This window comes from Haemaphysalis longicornis, unplaced genomic scaffold (assembly GCF_048455015.1).
Source record: "Haemaphysalis longicornis isolate Haplotype H1 unplaced genomic scaffold, Haemaphysalis longicornis Haplotype H1 scaffold_31, whole genome shotgun sequence".
NCBI classification, from domain to species: domain Eukaryota; kingdom Metazoa; phylum Arthropoda; class Arachnida; order Ixodida; family Ixodidae; genus Haemaphysalis; species Haemaphysalis longicornis.
This window is the reverse complement of record NW_027526340.1, coordinates 3073800-3094639: the sequence shown is the minus strand read 5'-3', so window position 1 is coordinate 3094639 and position 20840 is coordinate 3073800. Positions and strand designations below refer to the sequence as shown.

The 20840-nt window shown below is 48.7% G+C and overlaps 2 protein-coding genes across 2 annotated transcripts; both read right to left on the bottom strand.

Annotated features, from left to right (window-relative positions):
• Positions 1-789: 789 nt before the first annotated feature.
• On the bottom strand, positions 790-3315 carry LOC144177796 (uncharacterized). Its single transcript, XM_077705365.1, has one exon. It carries the CDS (start codon positions 3313-3315, stop codon positions 790-792), a length of 2526 nt encoding a protein of 841 aa, XP_077561491.1.
• A 16808-nt stretch (positions 3316-20123) lies between these two features.
• Positions 20124-20549, bottom strand: LOC144177789 (uncharacterized). The gene has a single exon (XM_077705358.1). The coding sequence runs from the start codon at positions 20547-20549 to the stop codon at positions 20124-20126; it is 426 nt and encodes a 141-aa protein (XP_077561484.1).
• Between the last annotated feature and the right edge of the window lie 291 nt (positions 20550-20840).

Here is a 20840-nt window from a genome sequence, read left to right as displayed (position 1 = left end):
GTCCTCTGCTGGCTGCTCGGTTGCGTTTCGCACACTTCAAAATTGATTTTAAATATGTTCTAGGCTGTATTCGCCGCTGATATTTTGCAGATGATGTATATGTGTTCCCACCAATCTATCTCCGAAGTTATCTCGCCTTCAAAATTTTGTGTCAGTGCCCCTTTAAGGTAGAAAACGGACAGCGCCAAAACAGGACCCCTAACAAATCGCGAACATTAACGAACAATGCTGCGCTTTTTTTGTAAGAAACACCTGCGAATTAACCTCAATGTTCGTCCAGAAATTCACATACGCACATACTGTTGCCTGCGCGTATTCGTCGACCAATAAGAAAGCACGGACACCCGCCGCGGTGGCTAAGGCGTTGCGCTGCTGAGCACGAGGTCGCGGGTTCGATTCCCGGCCGCGGCGGCCGCTTTTCTGATGGAGGCGAAAAGCAAAAACACCCGTGTGTACGAGATTTCGGCGCACGTTAAAGATCCCCAGGTGGTCAAAATTAATCCGGAGCCCTCCACTACGGCGCGCCTCATCGCCTGCGTTGCGTCGGCGCGTTAAACCCTACAATCAAGAAAGCACGGACACTTTCACACCATGATATCAAAAATATTTATTCAGCCAAGCCACAATTTTATCCGCGGCCACCATACAAGATTAGCATCAGCCTATACGTAAAGCGAGGCCGACGGGCTTCTCTAATTGTGAGCAGTAGAGAAAAAAAGAAACCTTAGCCTCGTCCGACCTCATCGCAGCTCTTCGGCAAAACAAGACGCACGTCGTCCGCCAGTTTCTTCAAATGTCTCCAGCCCCGTGCTGGTCACGGAACACCTCCTTGAGCTCTCGAAGCCGTGCCTGGACGTCGCCCTCCAAGGCGGCCCGAGAAAGGCCGCCGCAGTCCTTGAAGGTGAAGCACTTGGGTAACTGCTGGATGACGACAGAGAGGCCCAGAAAAGACGCCGAATAGGCCCTCGCGTCGATGCCGCAGCGCGTTCGCAGCCGCGAGATGCTTTGCTTGAGGAGTGTAGTCAGCTTGGCCCACAACAGCACGAGCACGGCCTCGAACGCCTCAGCCTCCAGGTTGGCCCTCAGCGACGTCACGCAGGCCGTGATGCTCCGGAGTAGCCCGTCTACGTCCGCTTCTTGAGCCAGGGTCGTCTGCGCACTGAGGACCCGGTCTAGTCGTGGCTCGACTCCCGGGAGTAGCCTCCACACGATGATGTCCAGAAGACGATCCTTGGAGGCGTTGATAGTCCCGAGGACGCTGTGGAGCCTGACTTCGACGTCACCGAAGCGCGTGAGCCCCTGGCGAGAACCGAGGTAGCTGTCGACAATTTTGGAGCGTATCTGCTGTACGTACATCAAGATGCCCATGAGGTCATTGACGGCAACACAGAGCCTAGCAGGCACCGCGGCGTTGTTCCCATCTCCGTTGCGGCGCTCGGATTCAGTCTTGCTGTCTATGGCGGCCGAGTAGACGGATACCCAGCGATGCACGCAGTCGATGAACGAGAAACTGCACGCGTGCTCGGGCCACTCAATGAGGAGCCAAAGCTTGACCACGTTTGCATTGATAGCGTCCGCCGTTTTCACAAAGGACGAGCTGTACTTCACGTTCGCGTTTGAGGGAAGCAGGTCGTCAGCAGCCACAAAGCCATGGACTATCTCGCTCGCTCGTGAAGCCACATCAAACCAGCGGTCGATGACTCGGGATCCAAACCACTCGTGGTACCTTTGGACATTGAGGACCTCGGGATCAACGTTGAGCAGGGGAAATGTGTCCTCCAAAAACGTCTTGATCACCGAAAACACCTCTATCGAGTCAAGCGTTTTCTCTTCGCTGTCATCAAGGGGGGAGGCTAGCACAGCCTCGACTTGCCAACCAACCCATGGCTTGAGGCTGCGCACCAGGAAGTCGTCCAGCTCGTGCATCACAATGTTTGTATAAGTCTCGTTCCAGGATTGCTGAAATAGCCGGTTGGCCTTTTGCTGGTGGGTTCGGATTTTGTCCAGTATCATTGCAACAACGGAGAGCGTGGCCTTTTCGTCTAAAGAAATCGCCAGACTCTCGTACCACTTTTTCTCGTTCTTCTGGAGCGCGGTGCGTGCCGAGTCAACAATAGGCAGTGGGCTCATGGAGTCCATGAGTGCGCACAGTGACAAAGCACCTGACAGGTCCGTCACGTGTAGTTCAAATTCGAGGTAGTACTGCTCGTGCAGATTTTCTAGCTGGCTGTTTATGTGATCAGAAAGTTCCTGGATAAGATGGTCAAGGGCATCACTTACGAAGCGATGTCCTTGGCTACCTAGCTCCAACTGGAGTTCCTTGAGAAGTAGGTACATTACAACAAAACTGATCTGCGTATTCACCTTCATTCTATGTTCAGTGGCCGCCTGTAGATAGCAGCAATGGGCTTCCACATCTTGCATGTTGTTCTGCAGTGCATGCTGCCTAAGAAGAGTGAGGCCACGCCTGCCCACGCAGTCCGACCACTTGCTCCACTGTGCCACGTCGTCTTCGGCCGTTTGTTCGACGTTGTGCTCTAAGAACGCGAAACTCAAAGCGTAGTGCTCTCGGATTCTTTCCAGCACACTGATGTCCGCTGACGCCACGGAGTGAAATGTGACAGAGAGCTGCACTTTGCTCTCCAGGTTGTGCCCTGCGGTGTCCTTGAGCACGTACCACTCTTCCACGCCGACACAAGGTATATCCTCGAGGGAACTCTCGAGTCGACCGACCAGCTTGTACGCTGTCCCTGGCCGGAAGTATTGGCTGAACACTTTTCGCAGAGATTCCAGAAACGCGCTCAGTGAGCCTGGTCGAGCGAGCTTCCTGATGGCATCCCAGAGTGTCACGGGGTCCTTGGCGAACACTTCAAGCACGAGACAGCTCGATGCAGGATCTAGGACTTCCGCGGTGAGCTCGGTCGCAGACTCCGAGAACCACTTGCGCTTGGACACTTCCGTCGTCCTACCACCGCCTTCGTCGGCCCACAGGTGGCACAAAACGTGCTTCCGGTTGTCCGCCTCAAAAAGTCGTTCGGAGTCCAAAAGCCTCACCTGGAAGCGGAACCGAAGTTCCTCTGCTCCACCTGAACGCCCGTCACCGTCAGTGCCCACCCCGCTGTCAAGCTGCCGCGTGCAGGTGACGTACACGAGCTCTCCAAAGACCTCTCTCACGAAAGCCGCCATCTGGGCCCGGGAGGCGTTGTATGGCCGCACCTGCTTTCCGACGCTCCTCCGGATGGTGCGCAGGCACTGCAGGCATAGCTCCTGCCTACAGCTGCGCCGAAGCACCTTGCGGAACGGGCTTCGCTCCATCGGCAGCGGCAACGCTGCTGGACTTCCGCCTCACGCTGCTTCTCTTGCGGCTGTGCTCCGCCGTGGCCCGAATGCGTGCCGGGTGCCACGTCAAAGAGGACGACGATCTAATGAAGAAGAGACTGACGACACCCCACCATCATCATCACCTGGAGCGGGGACACTGCGGGGACACGGGGACACAACTGGGCAAATAACTAAGTAACATTAAGGGACAAGAAGAGACCGCAGTGGGCCAGGAAACAAACGCGTGTTAAGGACATGTTAGTAGAAATTAAGAAGAAGAAATGGGCGTGGGCAGGGCATGTAATGCGAAGGCAAGATAACCGTTGGTCATTAAGGGTAACAGGGTGGATCCCCAGAGAAGGCAAGGGTAGCAGGTGACGGCAGAAAGTCAGATCGGTAGATGAGATGAAAAAGTTTGCAGGGATAAATTGGTCGCAGTTAGCACAGGGCCGGGGTAATTAGAGATTAATGGGAGAGGCTTTTGCTTTGAAGTGGGGGTAGATATGCTGGTGATGATGATGATGACGACTGGGTAACTAGGAAATCGCGCTTGCAGCTTTCCCTTAGTAGTGACGGATGCTGCTTGTTGTCATACGAGTATTCGTTTTCTCAGCGTTTCCGACCGGTCCTTCTATGGCCGGCATTCAATGGCGTGGAATGCATGAAGGCAACCATGCGAGTGCGCCACCATGTCTGTGGCCAAGCGTCTGTTGCTAGGTGACGTTGTGCGCACGGCCCCCAGATCAGGCACCCCTCTTCTCCTCCATGCAACCATGTGAGTGCGCTGTCACTCGTTACGTCGGGCTCCGCGGGATGGCTGCACTTGCCCATGTACGTGGCGCATCGGCCATGTCTGTGGCCGTTTCCAGTGTTGCCAAGCAAAGAAATTGACCGCTAAACTTTTCAACGAATACCATCTATAGCGAAAGTCTTACCGCCGCCTTGGACAATCCCTCCGGGGTATATTTATTAGAGCAACAAGCGATTTGTTTCAAATTGCTATCCCCAAAGCCATCCGTCGTTCGTTTTTCTGTTTGGCTGGAATGTCGCTGAGTGAAGGTCTTTGTCAATAAGATTCAACTCGTACTGTGACCTTTTATTTCATTGGACAAGGTAACCACTCGTCAGAAGTTATAGACCTTCGCGTAAAGTATAAGCAATTAACTATTGAACTATAGCAATTGATCGTCGTCGGCACTTATTTCGACGCGGGTTTGGCCAAAATCCGCCCAGGCCTCCGACATTTTCATCGTTGTTTTGTTGATAGGGAAATGGCAACGAAGTTGTTGTTGTTGTTGTTGATGATGATGATGATGGTGATTGCTAGTGGTTTTTCCTTCGTAGCGTGGTGATAACGCGTGATCTTACTAAAAAATCTAATATAACTATGTTTTATACTCTTCATTTAATACTAGCGCTGCTCCTAAGGCAGGCACAAAAAACTCGTTAGGCAGAAGATAATTTTCCTGTTACAGGTGGTAGCTGTCTTAAGCAACATTGCCCTCACCCCTTTTCGTCCGCCATCATCCTAATTTTGTTTTCGTCGCCTCGACAGCCTTGAAGTCACCTCCCTCTGTGCTACCCTTGAATCCTAGGGCTTCTGAAAGCCGAATAATTCCTTCATGTAGGTTTGGATGGACGCCTCCGCATTTCAACACTATGTGCCGCATGGTTTTTGTTTCTTTTCCGGAGACCACGAATATCCCATCAGTTTGTGCATACTTACCCATAAACCTCTTAGTTCGGAAGCAACCTGCTCTAACCTCAAAAAGCAAAACACTGCCCTTGGAATTATCGTAGAAATTTTGCTTTCTGATGTCCAATTTATCAGCCCTGTACATGTATAACGACGTTTAAGCTTCCATTTTTTCTCTTGAAATAAAAACTGTAACGTCACCTGGTGAGAAGAAGGGGAGTCGTTGTCTTCGTCGACGCGTATTTCTTTAAGACGGTTCAACTTAAATTGAGGATGACTCAGAAAGGGATAGAACGGAAGATTGCAGGCGTAACGTTGAGGGACAAGAAGAGAGCGGAGTCGCCGAGCGGCCAAGCGGCCACTCACACGGCGCTCTAATAATACCTAGGGCAGAAGTTCCCCGGGAACGCCTTCATCACTCTCGCAAACAGAGACGGCAGAACGGATGTAGAACGCCAGTGGTCACCATCGTAACATACTATGCGCAATGTGGGCGGCCGCACACACGTGGCGTTCCAATTATGCGGTGCACACCACCGTAAGCACTCTCTAGAAGATCTTCGGGAGCGCCCTCACCACAATCGGAAACCAAACACCTTGCACAAAGCCCGTGGTCACCGCTGAAACCGCAGACAAAAACCACGGCGCGAAGCGCGGCGTGGAAACCATACCACAGTAGTCATCTTTCCCAAACCCTGACGTCACATCCACGAAAAAGTTTCTTTCTTTCTTTTTTGTTGCCTAGTCGGCGCATGCGCAGTAGTGCTCGTCTACCATTCCTGAACGTCAGGCGTGAACGCGCACTTGTTTCACGCACGGCTTGGCCGGGCTTGTTCATGTGTGATACCTTACACGCATTTGAGAGAGAGGGAGAGTGACAGAGAAAGAGCAAACGTGAATAAACTTTATTGAAGCAACATCGGGGTTTAGCACGAGTGGTGACCAGCGCTTGGAGGGTACGGGGCTGACCTGCGCTGCTCAGTCAGCTAGCCCTCGTTGTCCCTGAGGGCACCCGAATTGCCTAACGCCGGCGCCCAGTGCTGCTCAGAAGTGATCATCAGGAAACGAACTATGAACTACTGTTTCGGGGGCTCTGCAGTCGGGGCAGTTCAGTGTCTCATGGGCGATTCACCTAATCTCCATTGCGATGATGCTTTCGCATTCATGGCAGGTGAGGAGATTTACGTGCATTTTGCAACTTCTAAGCAGGGTGTCGAAACAGAATTTTTTCGTGTTCGGTTCGGGTTCAAGCTTTTCGGGTTCCGTTTCAGGTTCGGTTCCCGAGCACCATTCCGTTCCGGCTTTTACCGGCTCGAACGGGCTCAAATGGCTTAGGCGAAAAATACAGAATTTTTTTTTTGTTTTGCGCTTTTATTGCCGCGTTTTCGTTTTTCTGTTACGCCGGTATAAAAACAAATTCTAAATGTCGGTTTTTGTCAGTGTTGTGACTTGGCCTACACAAGCGTGCAATCTACTGCAAAATGTTTTTTTTTTTTGTGACAGGCCAACGAATACAACACTAAATGAAGCGAAGCGTAGTAATACTCGTCGTAATCGTCGTCGCATGTAGTCACGATACAAAAACACCGGGAAAATCGTTTGCGCCTCGCACCAGAATGTAATGCGTACTAAAAAAAAAAAAACACCGGGACACTCGTTCACACCTCGCGCGAGGGTGTTTCGTAAGGCGTACTAAAAACCACCGAAACACTCGTTTACACCTCGCGCTAGAGAGCTTCGTGGTTCAAAGTCAAGAGACTTTTACAGCAAATCTGCATGCCTGCAATTCCAAAGGTTTCATCTCCGTTGGCGAAAACACCAAGGCGTCAAGGATACACGTATACATTGCATGCTTCGCCCCTCCCAGGTTTCACGTTACTGGAGATAGCCCAGGATTTTATTGTTGTGTGTTTAATGCAACGGACGGTGGTTGCCAGATTTGGCTGTCACTATCCAAGTTGAGTGGCGTTTGTTCCATGTGGTTATATTTTTGTTTTGTTTTTCTATCAATGATTTACATGTGCTCTTATAACAATAAATCTATTGAGAAGACATTACACTGTTTGCGTTGGCGTTATCAGCCAAGAATGCATACGCATTAAAAGCACAGGTTGACGTTAACACTCTTCCACATTTTTTTAACCTTTTTGTCGTCTATCTCTGCCAGCCTTTATTTCAGACGGGCGGTAAAATGGGGAGCGGAGGGGATATATGTAGCTTGGGCTTTTGGGTGGGTGAGTGACTTTGACTATTGATAAAATTACCACTACGAAGTCACAGCGCTCTGCCCACTGCACTACGAATTCAAGCGCAAGCCGAGCTAAGAACGCGCCTTATATCTTTCCCACTACTTTCTTCATTCAGATGCAGTCTAGGAGATGCTGCCGTCTAGGAGAAGTGAAGCGAAGTAGTTCATGATAACACTAAAGAGCGCTGACAGTTGGCGTCTCGATGCCAGCGTCTTCGTGTACGTGGGACTCCGGTAAATTGAAGGCACCATCCGCCACCTACTGCTTTCGGTTTCGGTTTCGGTTCCGTTTCGTTCGCACGGTTTTCAAGAGGCTGTGGTTTCAGTCGGATTTACGCAATGCACTGGCGCGTGCAATCCAGTATCTAACGTTGATGCGTCTAACTGTGCCATACCGACGTATTAAAAATAGCGATGTGCAAGTTCGTCTACACGCGCAATATATGCTCGTGAGACGGCACATTTTCACTTTCGTGTTATACCAATTCCCATGAAAAAGGCATCAACCGCATTTTTTTCAGAATCTTAACTCGAAGCGCAGCTTTCTATATGTTGTCGTACCGACCTCTCTGTTTACAGAAACTGCACTACCGAACCAGAGATCAAAGTTTAAATATCGTTCTAGATTTTCATAGCGCGAACGTAACATGGCAAGTCCAATAATGATGCGTTCATTGAGAAAAGGCTAGGCTGAATGCAAAGGGCAGTCAGTCAGGTCAGAAAAACAAGAGACCGGAGGGCTCCTCATTTCACGGAAGAAATAGAAGGAGGGAAAGAAAATGCCATAAAAACGACCAGTAAAAAGGGAAGGCTGTGCGTTCGCCTGCGGAATCCTCCGGAGGTAAAATAAGGTTGCTAATGAACAGTATATATCACAATTTAGAGTGCAATAAACGCGTGATAAAAGAGTTATCCGGCATTACAAAAAGAAATAGGTACCTGGGGCACAAGAAATTACGTCGCGGGGGATGGTGCTCCGCGCGGAAAAATATTGAAGGCATAAATCTCCTGCATAATGAAGTCTCACTGCGGGCATTTCTTCACGCAACCTTGATAAAAGCGTCTATGCTCCCCAACTCTCTCCCCCTCTTCCCCCTTCCCCCATTCTCCTAACAACCAAACAGAAACAATAACCAGAACAGAGATATAGAGGGATAGATACGCAGAGGTTAAGTCTCCTGTCTGTGATTTCCATTTCATTCTTGGTCGCTTGGATTTTCGACATAGCAAGCCTGTTCTCGCGATTTTTTAGTGTTGCGCTGCTGAATATGGTAGTTGACTGCGTGGTCCTGTTTTATAAATCTTCTCTAAAATCATTGTCCTTATTTCCGTACATGTTCCTGTCAGGCATCCTCAAACATGGGTATTTTACTTCCACAATTCTGCTGTTTCTAGGCTTCTTGTCCTTTCTTCCCTCAACTCCTGCTTGCCGAAAAGAGGTTGGGGTACTTCTGACCATCTATTGCAACATGTAAAGTGAAAGCCCGGAATGTCCCGTTGTTCTAAATACCGTCGTCGTCATGATTATAGTTGTTGAATGGCCGTCACTGTAAATAGTAAAAAAAACACGTGTTTTAAGTTCGGGCTTGCAGCCGCACTTCTACACTAGCAGCCCGATGCGCCACTATTGTGCTTTTTCCGGGCGCTGCCAGCGAAGGAACAAAAGATGTTTTTGTTGTTGTTCTTTTCTTAGTTGCAGCATCCCCACTTAAGAGACCAATCCCGAACTCGAAGCTTTGAAGGGCAAACCTACCTAGTTCACAGATTTCAGAAAACTGTGAATTGTAAAAGTAAACCATGTGTAACAGTGCGTGCTGCGGGACACCTGAACGTGATGGCACATGGCACATCACCAACCCCACAGAAGCCGATTCTAGGGAATCTGTGGCGTGTGTCAGTCTGCGTGGTGAGGTAATTCGTGCCGTAAGACGAAGAAACGGAAGCGAAAAAAGAGACGCATACTTAGTGCAGCAGAAAAGAAGATTGTTTAAGTAATTCGCACAAAACGACAAAAAGAAACAAAAGGAAAAAAAAGATGCCAATACGATGTAACAGTAAAATTGTTACCAAGTTCCGCCATGCTTTCGCGTTCAAAGAACTCAAGAAAATTTAGGTGCCACACGGAGATTTTTTTGTTCTCTAAGTGCGGAAGAACTATGGCTGCCTCTAGTGTGGTTTAGCGGCGGCGGCGGCGACCGCGACAGCGGTGTAACGTAGCGAGCGAAGACAAAAAGGAAACGATGGAGGAAAGTGTGGCGAGAGTTTGAGGGGGAGGGTGGCACCCGCTGCTATGACGTCAACTCTCTTACTGCCTCTCCCTCACACTTTCGCCAGACACTTCTTCTCCGTGCGTGGCTCACGTTAACCACGTGAAATTTGCGCGGGAGGTTCAAACACGATTTGCAACCACGTGCTCACCGGCGGCGGCTGCGCACTGCGAGATAACATCATAGTAACGGGCGCCGCCACGCGTTAGCTGACCACGCGATCAGTTCCTGACACGCAGCGCATACGCGCCGTGACCAAGAAGACTGCGGTTTGCGGTGCGCACAAATTTCGCATTAGGAAGTATAGTAACCATCAGTGCTTTTTCACCCCCTTCTTCTCGTAGTTGCCCTTCGCCTTCCTTGCTTACCCTTTTTCTGCTTTTCATCCTTCACCCCGTTGGAAGTGATAGCGAAAGTGCGACTTTTAGAAACTGCAACTATCTTCTTTTCTTGACGTTCTTCGTAGTTTCATCTCCCCTCCTTTTCTGCGCATGAAGTGGATATACCTTTTCTAGTTCATCCTAGTTATTCTCTCGGCCGCCGCGGTGGCGCAGTTGTACTGCTGAGCACAAGTACTTTGGTTCCATCCCGCTCGCGGTCTCCGCTTTTCTGGTGCAGGCGAAAAACGAAAGATCCTGCGTATCGAAATTTTGGTGTACCTTAAGATCCCGAGGTGGTCTACATTTTTCTGTATACCTCACTAACGCTTGCCGTAAAGTCCAGTGTAGCACCTGCGCGAAATCACGTTCCCTACCTCCCCCATAAAATGCATTTAGAACTTGTGTTTTTCCTCTTTAAAAAGTGGGAGAAGTCAATGAAGTGTGACATAGACACGGAGGTAAGAATAAACCCCGAATAAACGTCATCTCTTTTGTTTTTACATTTTTTATACCAGGTATTCCTCAGCTTTCCCACTAGCCACACCACAATGCCAGACGGTCTATACCTAATTCCTGCAGGTCTCCACCATCTCAGCTGGCATTGCCCCAAATTCTCTCGGCACCAAGCTTCGTTCCCACGAAACAGCAATCCCACCGCACTCGTTGACTTTCACAACCCATAAGGACACACTGTAGTCCTCATGTCAGATACCTTCATCCTCTTGTGTATTTTCATAACCCTGAGAATTGTCATCTTTCTTATGATATTGTGCGTCCACGTGCCGACACCCTCTCTGTTATCTACACATCATGTGGAACGTCTGTACTGCTAAGCCGCAAATTTGTAGATAAAGGAGCAATTTTCTGCGTCAGACGTGAGATGTTCTGGCTGCCATGTTCCTGCACTTTACTGTTGTGAGAAGTGGGTAATGTGTTTTGGTATAGTTTTCAGTTCCGACTGTTAAACATACTGCGTGAAGGCAATGCTTTTGTGTTATTGGGTGGTCGCGCATATGGTGATCTCGTACTTTACGTGTCCAATAGAATACAACTGATACTCGTAGCCTTTTGCCGCCAGAGAGGACGGACATCTACAAATTTACATACTCACCTGAGCTGAAAACCAGGTGAGGAATGCTTGTTATGGGGAGGTTCCCCATCCCGGGAAACGATTCATCGCAAAACGCCGCACAACTGATGGTAAATTGCTTTTAGAAATAACTTGACCATCTCGTAGACCAGGTAAGGTTTTGTCGCTGTCGCTACCTTAGATAACTAAGCAATTAAAATACCCATTCCACATTCTAATTGGAAGTTTTGGACGCGTCCATGCCTACGAGAGCCGGAGACGTTAGCAACATGATTTTATTGGCCTCTTGTGTGCTGTGTTGCCCACTGTCAGTTGTTGAGCGGAAATAATTCTCAGGGTGTCGTCCGTAGGTTTGGGCAGAAAAAGAAACGTCCCGCGCCATCTCCACTAACGTGAAACGTAGTGAGATGCGAAGCATGCATCAGTGTATTCTTGGCGCCTTGGCGTTTTTGGCAAGGAAGGTAAAACCGCTGGGGCGTAGATGTATACAGCTTTGCTGTAAAAGTGTCTTGTCTTTGAAGCACGCAGCACTCCAGCGCGAGGCGTAGACGAGTGTCCCAAAGTTTTTTAGTACGCGTTATGTTGTAGCGCGAGGCGTAAACGAGTTTCCCGGTATTTTAGCACCGTGACTATATGAGACAAACGACGATTACGACGACGATGACGACGGTGACGACAGGAGACGCCAACAGCACCAGCCCCTAAGGGGCTTCGCCCCTAAAACGTTACCACTGTCATACGACTAGCCCCTAGGCAACAGAATAATACAGAATCATTGCTAGACAGAACTGATAGATACTTTTACTAGGCGCCTGCCTCTCTCAACGATGTGAGTGTAGGCTCTGGTTGATTTATTGCAGTCGAAGATGATTTAGTGTCATCATGCAGTCAAAGATCATGCTCCAGTTATCTTCACCGTAGGTACTTGCATGGCCGAAGCTATGGAGATATTTTTGTTGTGTCGCTCATCCATCCGGAGTTTTCTTTCAGAAAGGCAAGTTAACCAGATTAAACTATAAATCAGAAGTGATGCCTGTAGAAACAAGAACGGGTTTCTTTTTTGGGCGGCTGGGCAGGCTTTTTGCAATGGACACGAAAGGAGCACATCTAGCCAGAGTTCGCGGTTTTGTTCCTAGCGGTCTTTCCATTGCGTGACCCTAGCCCCAAGAAGGCCGGTACTACCTTAATTGAGTAGTAACTCACATCACTCGATCTCGGACGATGATTTATTTACGAATAATTATACGAGGCTACAAAGTGGTCAAATGACAGTCTCGAACGTTGGAGGATTGAATATAGAAGCGACTTTGGCATCTGTCTATAAGCGGCTCAAGAGTGAAACTTCGGCATAACAAACGAACGAACAAGCGAGCTCATGTGGTACCAAAAAGTATTCATTAAGTACAACATTACACTGTTTTTTATTTGCGTCACTGGAGTGGCTCCTTAGCATACCCCTTTTATTAGGGTGGTAGGGTGGGCCAAGATTTCGGACACCCAACTCGTAGCTCAGTTACTGCCTTCGCTGCACGAAAATGAACTCGATGCCGTACAAAAAATGAGAAAAATGCGTTGATTTTTCATGTAAACACTCAACACCAACTGAAAAGTAATATCATTCGTTTTCACAAGTAATTGTATATCAATTACTTTTTCAGGCAGGTAATTGGTAATGGGACTGATTTACATTTGAGCCTCTTATAGCAACATAATTGGCGACCTAATCTGATTATTCACAATAGTAATTTGGCCACCGCGTAAATGCTTTGACACTTTTTCTATTTCCCTCTTTCCTGTGGAAATGCTTTCACGAAACGATTTTTTCCTTCATTCTGGACGCCTATCGAAAGGTTAGGGATTTTGTACTAAAATGTAGAGTCAATGCATTCGGTGAAGTTGGAATGCTAGCGAAGGTGTCGTTAAGGGGCCGAGCTGCTCGTTCCATACATTCCCGTCACTTCTTGGTGCTACACTTGGTGTCTCGCGTGATCGGCGGCTGGCTCTGCATGTTATTGTGGCGTGGCCGTGAAGCTCCACGATCGATTCAGCGCCGGGGCCACACTCTCTCCCCTCCCCCTTCCTGTCCACACACAACGTTCCTAATACAAACGTACGTCGTACAGGATACCATCCCCCAGCCTTCCCCTCCTCCTTCCCCCTTCTTTCCCAGGAACACATGCGGGGATGCATATGGGGGATACAGTAACGGCTTTGCTGTAATAACGATGATTACAAAAAAAGGCCGCGTATCTGCTGCTTTTGTTGCAAATGTCGACGGAAGACGATAGTCGACTTGCGCCCTTGCCATGTAAATGCCTCCCTTCTCTTTCCCGCTCACCTCTCATGCTGTTCCTCTCCCGTCTCGTTCCTCCTAAGGTAACAAGCCAGAGGTTTGCTGAAGCCAATTTATATTTACCGCGTTCCACTGCTCCAAGTCAGGTGTCTCGATGCCAGTGCTGCCCTACGGTGAAGACGGAAGTGAATTGAGGCATACTACTACAATAATTATATAACCACGTTGCCCTGCTCCACGTGCCTTCCAAGCGGAACGTGGAACCTATCTAGTGGAATCTTTCGTTGCTTCTGCCGTTTGATTTCTTGAATGCCGCCAGGAGCTATAGTAGCGCGGGCAACAGCAGGCGACGGTTTTCTGGAGTTGATGTAGAATTTCATTTGCTGTAGCAAAAACTAAGCATTCATAAATTTTTTCATAAAGGAACACTGCAAATATCACTTATGTATTGATTGTCTGCCTTATATTTGCGCAATGTCCTGTTTTTGTTCAACAATGTTGACAAGTACGAACATTGACACCTGACGTAGACGTTTAGATTTGGCTGTGGGTATATAAAACTAGTGCTTCGCTTCTGTTTTACTTTGGCCAGGTGGCTGAATCGAGTTACGGACAGACTTGTTTAATTGTTTCTGTTTGTTACGTTGTATCATTGATACCGGAATTTTTGATAATAAATTTATCCCTTGAAAACAGACAGACAGACCGACCGACAGACAGACAGACAGACAGACAGACAGACAGACAGACAGACAGACAGACAGACCAAAATTTCTGCGTTTAAGTAGCCCAAGAAAGACTATCGTCTTTTAAAAACTTTCTTCTGGCTTGCATTCAACCCTTTCATCTTCTCCTTCATGAAGATCGTTTTCCCTCAATGTGCATATGCTTGCAGTGAAGCACCCTTCGTAGGACTTCTTGGACCTGCAAGCGGCTGGTGCGAATCATCGGTAACTGCAGCAGCAATAAACGTTGCGGGCCTTTTCCTTGGGCTGAACAGGAAGACTACATAATACGGAAAACCCCACCTGTATTTTAGGATAGAAGGGAAGGTGTTTTGCTGTATATGGCCTTCAAAATACAAGCGCGTGTGCACACTGTAATACCATTAATCCAGCCCTGGGACAGGCTGAGAATCTCTGCTTGAATAAAGCAGATAACTTGAAAACAACGTGCGACGTGCCTTTACGACGTGCACTAAACAAACCCCATCTTTTTATTGAACAAATTTATAGGGAGAAAAATGCGCGAAGCTCGCACTAACGCGTGAGACTTGAAGGTAGCGAAGCTGTACACAACCTTCACGACCATCACGACAGTTTAAGTCCACGATAGAAGCCGAGTTGTTTCTTGTTCGCTGCCCCAACGACCTTTACTCCATCTTTGTTGCTATAAGGGCTAAGAAGAAGCAAAGCGGCTCCAATCGCGGACGTCGCGAGGAGAGGGTCTTCTTCCACGAACGAACGAACTGAACACGCACACTTAAAGGAGCCATGAAGATAAAATACAAGTTGGGTTTATTAGAAAGACTGCTTAGTCCCGATAACAATGATACCAATATCATCGCAATCTTCGAACAAATAACGGAGGTATTAAAGAAAACGTGTGAAGCAGTCGCGACCCCCTAGTCAATTTCCCGCAACTTTTCTATGACGTCACGGAACCTTGCTTGTGCGATTGGCGGCCGCCTAACTGACCTGTCGCGACGACACATTACTGGACGTCTGTAATGGGGCCTCTAGTTCCATTTGACCGCATCACTTGAATGCTAAAGGGCAGTTAACGCACTGAAAATTATGTTTTATTGTTGGCCCGTATGACGTCATTCTTGCTCCTAACACGTCACTGTGGCGCAAAATTTGAAAGTTTTTAAATACTTTTTGCTTTTTTTCCGTTAAAAAACATCTTTTGTGGCTGTAATGGAGCTGAGTGAGATACTGAATCCTAGTTCTTTCAAATTAAACAAAGTTGTATTTTCTCTTCATGGCTCCTTTAAACAAGGCGCCGCAGGTGCAACGCGTACACTATCACTTGTTCTGGTTCGAACAGGCGGCGTGCTTCCTACCCACACAGTCGTAGCCGAGTGAGTAAGCAGTTTGACTCTCGGGTATTAAAGTCATGGTCGCGGCCGGGTGGGTAAAACGACTGACTCTTCCGAGCCGATTCTGACGTCCTGGCTGTTGTTGGAGTTTGAATGTGCCGTCTTGGCCTTTGAAGTTTTAGTCTTTTGCAATCGATTTACGGACAGCTTCGTTGCAACTTCACTCGTCACGCCTGCATGGTGGTGAGGTGTCTTCACTTTTTTTCTCGGCGCGAGGCATGCGCTCAGGAGTACGCTACAACGTGTCTTTCTCGTTCCGAGTAAGTGTTGCCACGACACGGCGAACGCTGGGGTATGCTTAGCTTGACAAACGTGCGCTCGAGGCATGCGTGCACGAGCGCTGGGTATTTTTAACTGCGGACACCATACACAAACGGTTTGCTCAAGAGTTTCCCCGTTATAAGTACTTTCAAGGACACGGATTTATAGATGTGAATAAAGCGCCCAGGGAGGTACAAATTGATACGGAGCCCATTAGTTGGCAGCGTCATGGTCCAGCTGTGACCATGTCCTGTGACCTGTGACCAGCGTCATTGTCCAACGCTGTGAATCGGAAATTGTAGTTTTCAAACGGATTGGTTTGAGTGTGGGGTTTAACGCGCCGACGCAACGCAGGCAATGAGGCGCGCGAAAGTGGAAGGCTCCGGGTTAATTTTGACCTCCTGGGGATCTTTAACGTGCGCCGAAATCTCGTACACACGGAAGTTTTTGCTCTTCGAAAGGAGTTACGCTAATTACCAAAAGCAGTTTGGCGCGTCAAATAGGTTTTCTAAGCCGGAAATTTAACTAGTTTTCTTCGTTGGCCTGATGATGCTGTTGAAGGCCCTCTTTTTTTTTTTTCATTATCGTCGTCATCATTGTTATTGTAGTTGTCATCACTACTATCTTTTTCCCGCTTTTCTTCGGCAAATATTGTCACGCACGTGAAATAATCTAATAACTCCAGCCTCCCTGACTAAGCTGAAGAAGAAGAACGGGGCCGTTCGAGAACGAGAAGAAAGAAGCTGGGACCTCTAGACGTTGTGACAATCGGCACACCAGTTTTCTCTCTGCCTCCAGAGCCAAAGTTCTGCAAATAAACCAACCAATCCCGGACGTTACAATATTACCTAAACGATCCCTAAAGATGATGTGTTTTTTCTACCTTTAATGGAAAGCGTAGCGGGGCACATAGGTCTCATCTCTAAAATGCACGATGTGCAACCTTTCGGAATCGCTGCGGTTTTGACGTCAATCGGACGCTGGCACGTCACACCTAACAACGCCAGGACGTTGCCATGATTGTCTGCTAAAGTGCGCCTGCAGGCTATACAGCACCGGGAACCGTAGCGTCGAGACGACAACGGTGATTTTTACGCAAAAAAAAGAAAACCTTGCATTCAAGCCACCATGTTCTAGTTTTTTTTTTACATTTTACTTCTGCATTTATTTTCGCGGCGATTTTGCCGACATCAATGATCCAAATCTGCATTGCCTTCTCCAAAGCAATGGCAATGAACCACAGCGCGGGCGGCAGCACACGGAAAAGGCCCGTCTGCGTTTCCAACTGAACTGGTATTGAAGAAGAGAGCATGGTTGAACTGATATTACTTTGCCTTTGAGTGGGCGGAAAAGGAGAGAAGCGACTTAAATGCGAGAAAAACAGGTGGCCGTCTTGAGAAAAACCCTTTAGCAGAAGTGGGATTGCGGAGGAAGATAATAATAGGAAAGGTGTCCATCGGAAGAAGAGCGCGATTGTGCCCATCCCGCGAGTCCATTTTCAGGGTCCCCGTCCGCGTACCCTTGTCCCAGTATAGTATCAAAATGTGCGTAATCAGTTACGCATGGTCGAGGTACCGTATAATTAACTGAATTAATTATTAACTGAAAAGGACTTTTAAGGTCTGGGGTATTCGGCTTAGGAGGGCGTACGAAATCCTCAAACTACGCATGCATGCGAGGTTGCGAGCCAGCATTTCAATGTTGGTTCGTAGGCCAATTAGTGCTCTCCCCCAAAAAAGAACAATATTCGAAGGCCACATCAAAACACTCGCCCAAGAGAATTGCAAAGAAAACTCAAAACTTGTGAACCCCTGTACACATTATGACAAGTGAAACTACTGCTCTAACATCAGCCTCTTCTTCTGTTTACATTTTTTAAGCTCGAGGTACAAGGGCAACTAGTGCTTCACCTCATAATCACGAACTATGTAGTTGAGACTTAAAAAAAAAACGAACAAAGATGAGAGAGGTGCAGAATGGAGCAGGCGTTTTATCGTCGATTCTAGAGGAACCGGCGGAATCGATTGTTCTTAACCGGCGGATAAGAGGGAAAGAAGCGGAGAAACCCTTAAAGAAAAGTAGCGAGAGGGCAAAAGATTCACTTGACAAGCGAGGAAAACGAATGACTGGAGAAATAGGTGAAAGCCTAAGAAAAAAACTTCAAATTCCCAGCCAGTGTTCGAGAATAATAAAAAAAAAGCATTGCATCTCTGCTTCACCCAACCGTGGCCCCATCGTCAGCGACGTCCGAACGGACAGCGCCGGCGAACGTTGGCCCCAAAATTGCGCCGCAGCGCCGACAGTCTTTCCTCCTCCCGAATCCATCCGCGGCATTCACGTAGAAACAAGAGCCGAACACGGGAGCGGCACCCTAGACCGGGAAAACGGGAGACAAGGAAAGAAAGGGAGACGTGGTGGAGAGGAAGGGACCGTTGTCGGCGTAGGGACGCACCACTGGCTGGAGGCAGGGCGGACCTCCTCGAGGCAGAAGTGGGATGAGAAAGGGAAAACCCGTAGGAGAGGCACAGGGTGAGCAAGGTTATAGTTGGTAGGGAAGAGAGAAAGAAGGATGGAGAGTGGGAAGTGGATGAAAGCATTGACGTCTTTTGGTTATTTCTCTTCCGAAAAACAAGGGCACTCGCGATTCCGCTCGCGGAAGCGTGCTTATGGCCGACGGATTCCGGCAGCAGCGTACCGACTACGAGGAAATCCTTTTTACTCTGCTACAGAGACCGATGTGGGGAAATTTGGCCGAGTGGCCGCGTGGGCCGATGCAGCGGTTTGCAAAAGTGGATGGCGCTGTGATTTGCGTCTCGCTGTCTGCTTCTCTGCATCTTCAGCTTGCTTGCTTTCTTTTTTCCTCTCCCAACTGTCTGTCTCAGCTGGATGCAGTCGCCAATTACACGCTCTCGTATGGCCACGCACAAGCACGCAATAAAAACGGATGACGCGAATTCGTGCGCGGAGGGTGCAATCGGGTAAGCGAATTCTGACAACTTGGCAGAGGACTGAACGCGAGCACTGGCGAGTCCATTTAACACTGCCATTTTCATGCCTTCGCCTTAAGATTAGATTGAGATTGCCGCAAAGAAAGCGGGAACAAATAAACGAAAAGTCAGTGATTATATATAAGAAACAAAGGGAAAGAAAGTCGCGCGCCCTCAAATCAGGCGCCCGTTTGCTTTGTCGTTCGCCGCTGCGTCATCCCGTGCCGCAGACGAGATTCTGAGAAGGAGCGAAACAGTTCGCGGAGAAATTGTCATCCTCATTTCTCGGTTACGGTCGTCGAGGGGTGCCCCGCTCGTTAAGTGCTACTCAGCGTTCAGGCTATAAATGATGACCTCAAAAAGAGCTATGCGGGTAGCACCGCGCACTTTGCTAACAAGATTTGGCGTTTCTTCTATGGACGCCATCTTTTTGGCCGCCATTTTCTTCTTTGGCCACCACTGAGGTAAGGTATAAGAGTACCGTCACTGAGGCACGCAAGTCAGCAACAGCGGCCATTTTGGTATTTATCAGTGTGGAGAGATTGCCGCTTCTACGCCCTCGCCGCTACCTTCAACTGGGTCGTTTGTTAACAACACTACCGAAGAAGCAGCAAAACGGCATGTTCGGTCACGTACACTTCTGCTGTTGAAATGCTGCGACGTGACACGCGTCATCTATGATTCGCGTCCGGAGCGACGTCAGTCGCGCGCAGTTGCACAGAAGAGAGGCCAAGCTGAGTATACCACAGTTGACCGACTAAAGCGCTTAAGAAACAAAATGGCGGCGCCCATGAACCGTGGGGGTGTAAAGAACTGTCACGTGATGCGAGGGTCATGGCGGCGGCACCGAAAAATATGAGAAAAGGGTGGCGATAGTCTGTAACCTTATCTAGTGACACCAGTCACGGCTACTGATTAACACTTATCAGCATATTTGTCAGGAGGCACATAATTGCCGCTAACACATATAACATCAACTCAAGAGTATCACACACATGTTAAACAAGTGCTCGGCTGTTCAACTAGCTAGGTACCCAAAAGTTAACTAGCTAGTTGCTTAACCGGCTAGCCGCTTAGCCACAGCAATGGGAAGGAACCGTGACGTATTATCACTTTCGCATGTAGAATATCAAATCTACGAATATCCTAAATCTTGCGTTCTTATAACTATTTAACCAGTTACTAATGTAAGATCCTGAAAGACAAAAAAGAGAAAGAAAACGGCTCTCCGCTGTTCTGCCGGCTCATTTGCAATAGGCAGTAACAACGGTCATTGAAAAAGGCATGGACATTTACTGACACTTGCGAGGGAAAAAAATAAAAAGTACAAGGAAGGTGGGATTTAGGAGTCCAGGAAAGTACAGTTCAGCCACCACTTCTCCACGTTCAGAGTTAAAGCCACACAGGCACAAAGAAACAGGCACAGGCGCAATGGGGTCGAAGGAAGTTCGGTACTGCGCTGTACATCCTAACGGGTTCTCAGTCCATGAGAGTCTTGTAGGCGAGGAAGGTGTTCCCGGAGTACGCGAGCGTGTTCCCGATGCAGAGGAGGCCCGTGGAGAGCCCGAAGTGCCAGTCAGCGCCGTAGCGGAGCTCCGAGGCCAGGTATCCCGTGGTGCAAAGAAGGTAGCAGAAGACGGCGAACACGTTGAGCATGCGGTAGATGACGCTAAAGCCGTGCATGGGGCCGTCCAGCATGGCGCACAGCAGTAGCACCGCCGACACGAGCAGAAAGGTGAAGGCCGTCATGGCCATGAGCACGGTGTCTAGCCGGAAGGTGTACGACATGTCGTGCTGGTCGTAGTTGTACTTCATCAGGCTGATGACCAGCACGAGACCCACCAGGATCTGAAACATCTTGAGCACGCCCGACGGCGTCCGGATGTAGCCCGTGTAGTAGGCCATGGCTACGGGTGTCTTGCCCTTACTTGTTCTGCTACGGATGCGACTCTGGCTGCTGCTGTTGCTACGGTGGCTCTCACTGACTGGCTGGCTTGTCCTTACACGACCTCGCTCAAGTAGCGGGTCGAGGCCATGGCACGGCTCTGTTGACGGAGATCGGCTGCCGTTCGCTTCAGGGTTCGAGGCAAGCGGACGTGTGGCCAGCGATTTCTTCTTTTTCTGCTTCAGTCGTCTGCTGCTTCAGTGGCGAGTGGCCATTGTACAGTGATTTAAATTTGGATAGTTCTTTATGGG

What these genes read in the sequence shown, in the direction of transcription:
- LOC144177796 (XM_077705365.1), bottom strand. Translation starts at nt 3,315, where the DNA reads ATGGAGCGAAGCCCGTTCCGCAAGGTGCTTCGGCGCAGCTGTAGGCAG.
- LOC144177789 (XM_077705358.1), bottom strand. Translation starts at nt 20,549, where the DNA reads ATGGCCTACTACACGGGCTACATCCGGACGCCGTCGGGCGTGCTCAAG.